This window comes from Chlorocebus sabaeus, chromosome 1 (genome assembly GCF_047675955.1).
Source record: "Chlorocebus sabaeus isolate Y175 chromosome 1, mChlSab1.0.hap1, whole genome shotgun sequence".
NCBI lineage: Eukaryota > Metazoa > Chordata > Mammalia > Primates > Cercopithecidae > Chlorocebus > Chlorocebus sabaeus.
Genome location: NC_132904.1, coordinates 12,329,485 through 12,334,804, shown reverse-complemented (window position 1 = coordinate 12,334,804; position 5,320 = coordinate 12,329,485). Strand labels below are relative to the sequence as shown.

Below are 5,320 nucleotides of genomic sequence, written 5' to 3'. Positions count from 1 at the left end.
GAGGAAGCTGTAGGGCAATTAGGCAGGGCGGAGCCAAGCCCTGGGTCCCGGTAAAACCAGCAGATGTGAAAAGGGCCAGACAGTAACACAGTTTCGAGTTACTACACTGAAGTGATCCCAGCAGGTAGGCCGGCCGTACGCCGCTGGACGTGAATGACCGGCAGTGACCGCGCCCCTCAGCCCCTCCTTGTGAGCCTCTAGTACGGCGTCTTTGATCCACCGCCGGCGTTTCCTTGGGCTTCCTCTTGGACCCACGGCTCTGGGGCGCACACAACCGCACACCAAACGGCGTCGGGCGTCGGGCGTCGGGCGTCGGCTTGGCCGGAGGGGAATCTCTCGGCTTGCGCTTGCTCTGCGGTGGGCTGGATGGGCAGGTAGGGGGCGGGCTCCGGCGCTGGGACCCCGCTCGGGTGGCGCCTTGGCCCCGCCCCGCCCCGCCCTCCCTCCGCCTCATTGGCAGCCGCACGAGCGTCGGGGTTGCCAGGGAGACGGGTCGCTAAGCTGCGAGTCAGTGCGAACCCTAGCCAGTCGGCCTCCGGCGGAGGCAACGGGGGAGGCCAGAGGGCGGGCGGTGGAGCGCAGCGCGCGGCGGCGGTGCCCCAAGTGGGTGCCTCCTCCCGGCCCCGCACGGCCCCCCTCCCGGCGCGGGGGCAGGCCGGGGCGGGGGGCCCGGAGGCCGGTGCGGCTCCGACACCGTCGGGGCGGCCGGGGGGCAGCCGGGGCGGGGCGATGCCGGGCGGTGGCTGTGGCGGCGGCCCCGGCCGGGGCCCGTGACCATGGGCATCGCCGAGTCCACGCCGGATGAGCTGCCGTCGGACGCGGAGGAGCAGCTGCGCAGCGGCGAGCAGCAGCTGGAGCTGAGCGGGCGGCGGTTGCGGCGGCTGCCCAGCGCCGTGTGCGCGCTGAGCCGCCTGCAGAAGCTGTATGTGAGCGGCACGGGGCTGCGCGAGCTGCCCGAGGAGATCGAGGAGCTGCGCGAGCTGCGCATCCTGGCGCTGGACTTCAACAAGCTCGAGCGCCTGCCTGACGGCCTCTGCCGCCTGCCGCGCCTCACGCGCCTCTACTTGGGCGGCAACCGGCTGCTGGCGCTGCCCGCCGACTTCGCGCAGTTGCAGAGCCTGCGCTGCCTCTGGATCGAGGGCAACTTCTTGCGGCGCTTCCCGCGGCCGCTGCTGCGCCTGGTGGCGCTGCAGTCGCTCCAGATGGGCGACAATCGGCTGCGCGCGCTGCCGGCGGAGCTGCCGCGCATGACGGGCTTGCGCGGCCTCTGGCTCTACGGCAACCGCTTCGAGGAGTTCCCGCCCGCGCTGCTGCGCATGGGCCGCCTGCACATCCTCGACCTCGACCGCAACCGCCTGGGCGGCTTCCCCGACCTGCACCCGCTGCGCGCGCTGCGCGTCTTCTCCTACGACCACAACCCCGTCACCGGGCCTCCGCGCGTCGCGGACACCGTGTTCCTCGTGGGCGAGGGCGCCGTCGAGCGCATGGCGGAGCGCGACGAGCCCACGCACCGGCCTCCGCCCCGGCGCCCAGCGCGGGCCTTTGAGGATGAGGAGGAGGAAGACCTGCTCATAGGCGGCGCTGGTTCCCGGGCTCTGGGCGCCCCCAGGGGCAGCCTCCGCGCCCTGGAAGCCGCTCCACGACTGGGCACCTGAGCCTATGTTCTGGCTGACGGGCTTCAGCCACTCTGAGAGGAGGGGCTCTGGGAAGCTTTGGCTGCTTAGGCCTGCGGGACCGGCGGGCCCCTACTTGGGGTAATGGAGCGGCCACTTTTGGCGAGTTGTCGAGCATAGGCAGGGCAGGGGCGCATCTTCAGACACTCCTAGGTAGTGAGAGGACTGACTATCCCCTGGCTGATCTGTGGGCAATTGTCAGACCAAGAAGTTTGGGCTGGGTCCGGTCCCGGATGGAGCCACTGATAACAGAGGCGCCAGCTTCCACCTGGAACCAGGGTCGCTGAGGGCTACAGAATCTTCACGTCTCGCTGAGTCTGGATGCAGGGCGCCCACCACCCTCCCTCCTTCTGGGGTTTGGGTCTCCTAGGCCCACCCTTTCTAGGGCAGGAACTGCTACCTCTGGGGTGGACTGCGTGCCTGTGTGGGGTCGGACTGCCCTTGGGAGGAGGGCCTGGCCCAGGAGCAGGGGCTTGGAGTGGGGCTGGTGCCCGGGACAGAAGTGGGAAACAGATGGGGGCCCCAGCACCGAAGCTGCCCTCACCCCTCCACCAGAGCTGAGTACATACCTCCCTCCCCGGCCCCCTGAGATTCGTATGGGGCACAGAAGGCAGGGGGTCACCCCCACCCTATTCTGTTCTCTTCTCCCAGCCTCCCAGCATGTGCCTGGAATCTTGCTGGGAAGAGGGAGCTCCCCCTCCACTCCCCACCCCATAGCCTGCGCCTTCCAACTGTCAAGTTTGAAAAGAAGCCACTGTGCCTCCAGGGCCTCCTGCACCGCAGAGAGGGGCTCTCTGCTCTGGGAGGCTGCTCAGCGCCTCTCCCACAGCCTGCACTCTCCTTTCCCTTAAATGGGCACAGCCAGGGTGGCTGGCACGGGACTGGCACTCTGTACCTCCACTCCGTCACCAGGGACAGCCCCGAGGGGGTGAGGAAAGGGGCCTTGCTCTGCAATTCCCAGAGCCAGATCTTCCTCATCCAAGCAATAACGGGACGAGGGAGCCAGGGCCAAGGACACTCAGGGACACTGTTGGGGCCGGAGCCCCACATGGTAATGTTTTCTTTAGGGAGAAGAAAAAGCAACTGGCTGTAAACATAAATTATATTTCTTGGAGAAAGAATGTGCATTTCCCATGTGCCTGTTTATTTATAATCCCTGGGAGCACCGGAACCCACTGCTGTGGGGACCCTGGACTCCCTCTGGCACTGCCCCTGCCCCACGTACCTCCCGTTCCATGTCAGACTGACCCTGCCAGCTGTTGTGTGCTGTCTGGGGAACAAGTACTGTCGTCAGCAGTGGCGTTTGCCCCGCGAGGCTGCTGTCCTGTCTTGCGGAATCTCACCGCTTAATTCTGCAGAAGATTTTGTATGTTTTTGAATCACCCTCAAGCTGGGCCGATCGTTCTCTATTCTTTCACTGGCGCTGCCCCTCCACCCCCTCCATGACTCTAGACTGGACTCCCTCCATCTCTCTCGCTCTGTTTTCCTCTTTCTGTCTCTCTCCTTCTTAGTCTCTTTTCGCTCTGTTTTGGCATTTCTTTCTCCCCTTGTTGTTCAGGAAAAGAATAACGATTTAAAGAAAGGAAGAAAGCTGTAAAACCCCAAGCCTGGAGGCCCATCTCATGGGAGAAGATCCTGCCAGGCCTTCATCACCATGGCAACAGGGGCATACCAGGCCAAAAGGTCAGGCCCTGCCCAGAAGCTCTGCGAGTACACAGAGGAGGAGGAGGCTGGGCATGGATCTGGGGCAGTCAGCTTGCAAATAAGAGTGAAGGCCTTGAATGGACAGAAAGAGGAAGTGGGTGGGCAAGATCAGAGGCTGCCTCCTTCCCGAGGAGGAAGCGGGTCTGGGGCCTGGCTGCTGCAGACCTAGTCCCTCCCATAGCTCCCCCTGTTGGGGTTCGGTCAGGGCCAGTGGGCCTTCCAGGGTCTGGAAACTTGGAGAAAGTAATTTGATGATCACTCAGGTAGGGGAGAAGCTGCAGCTGACTGGGGACTGTCCTCTTGACCTGCCACTTGTATTGCAGCACAGGGAAAATACCCCTGGGCCTGGAATCAGAAGAGGGGTTCCAGGCCTAGTTCTGCTGTTGACCAAGTGATCTTGAGCAAGTCACGACCCCCCTGGGCCTTAGCTTCTTCATCTGTACACGAGGAGTTGGGCTTATTTATTTATTTACTTTTATTTTATTTTTTCCCAAGATGGAGTCTCTCTCTGTTGCCCAGGCTGGAGTGCAGCAGCATGATCTTGGCTCACTGTAACCTCTGTCTCCCGGGTTCAAGCGGTTCTCCTGCCTCAGTCTCCTGAGTAGCTGGGATTACAGGTGCGTAATCTGTAATCAGCCCGGCTGATTTTTGTATTTTTAGTAGAGACGGGGTTTCACCATGTTGGCCAGGCTAGTCTCGAACTCCTGACCTCAGGTGATCTGCCTGCCTCGGCCTCCCAAAGTGCTGGAATTACAGGCGTGAGCCACTGCACCTGACCCAAGGAATTGGGTTTATTTAGATCTGATGCTGCAGCTCAATACTTCATGCAAGGGGTTTGTCTACCTTCCTTTATGCAAACCTTAGACACAGGAGCAGCAGGGTGCAGAGGCAGCCATGGTCACTTGCAGTAACTGCTGTCATTAGTGAGCTCAGGTCTCCCTCTGTCTGGTCTGTTTCCCTGTACTTCATCCCCTGCTGCTCTCACCTGAGGACTCTAGGTTGCGGCAAAGTCCTGGCAACGAGTCCCCCTGGGACATCCTGAGGCACTCAGGGCCCTACACTTTTGCTTTGTCAAACGTGGCACCTGCAGCCCTGACTACTTGCCAGCTGAGCAGGAGCTCCTCCGAGGAATGGGAATGGGCTCTGTCCCGGGCTCTGCTACTCACTTGCTCTACACCCTCAGAAGCCAGTCCCTTCTGGAAAGTTTGAATTTGGTTAAATTGGGTACTGATGCCATAGAGCGTGACTGAGGGTTTCTGTCTCCATGTGAGTAGGGAGGGAGCTACTGCCAGGGACAGCTGGGTGTCACAGCTCCCCTTGGTGACAGAGAGAGCACTGTATTAGGAGTCCTAGCATTCCCCCCCCCCACAACTTCCTGTGATTCCCACTTGGCCTCCGGGGAGCAGGGGGCAGGGGAGACTGGAAGGGACGCTTTAACAATGGGATGGGATGGATGGGCTGCCTCTGCGGTTCCCCACATCATTCCGGGACAGTCAGAGGTGGGCAGGCCATGGGGGAATAGGGTAGGGAAATTCCGCAAGAGTCATGTTTGTACCAGGGATTCAGGGGCAAAGGCCAAGTTAGCTCGTGGTCAGAGCAAGAAGCTTCCTTCCTGCTGTGGGAACCAAGTGGAGGGAAAGGCAGAGGAGGCGGCAGGGCAAGAAACAGGGTGGGGAGGGCGAGTGACTCACCCATAAGCGGTGTGAGGACTCCCAACCCAGTGCTCACAGAAGAGCTTCGTAGTCCCTGGCTGGCAGTCAGGTCTGTGAGTGGAATGGCTGAGAACTGCACCTGTTCTTGAGGCCCCCGCCCCCACCAGCCTCCAGGCAAGCACCCCTGCTGGCCAGTGTGGCAGCGGAGACCCAGGGCTGGAGCTTTTTCCAGCCTCGTGAATGCCATTCCTCACCCCCTTCCCACCCACCCTCATGGGACTCAGGAAAGGG

General features: G+C 61.9%; 1 protein-coding gene across 1 annotated transcript; it reads left to right on the top strand.

Annotated features, from left to right (window-relative positions):
• Positions 1 to 481: 481 nt before the first annotated feature.
• Positions 482 to 2,794, top strand: LRRC10B (leucine rich repeat containing 10B). Its single transcript, XM_007996101.3, has one exon. It carries the CDS (start codon positions 777 to 779, stop codon positions 1,653 to 1,655), a length of 879 nt encoding a protein of 292 aa, XP_007994292.1. The 5' UTR covers positions 482 to 776; the 3' UTR covers positions 1,656 to 2,794.
• The last annotated feature ends 2,526 nt before the right edge of the window (positions 2,795 to 5,320 follow it).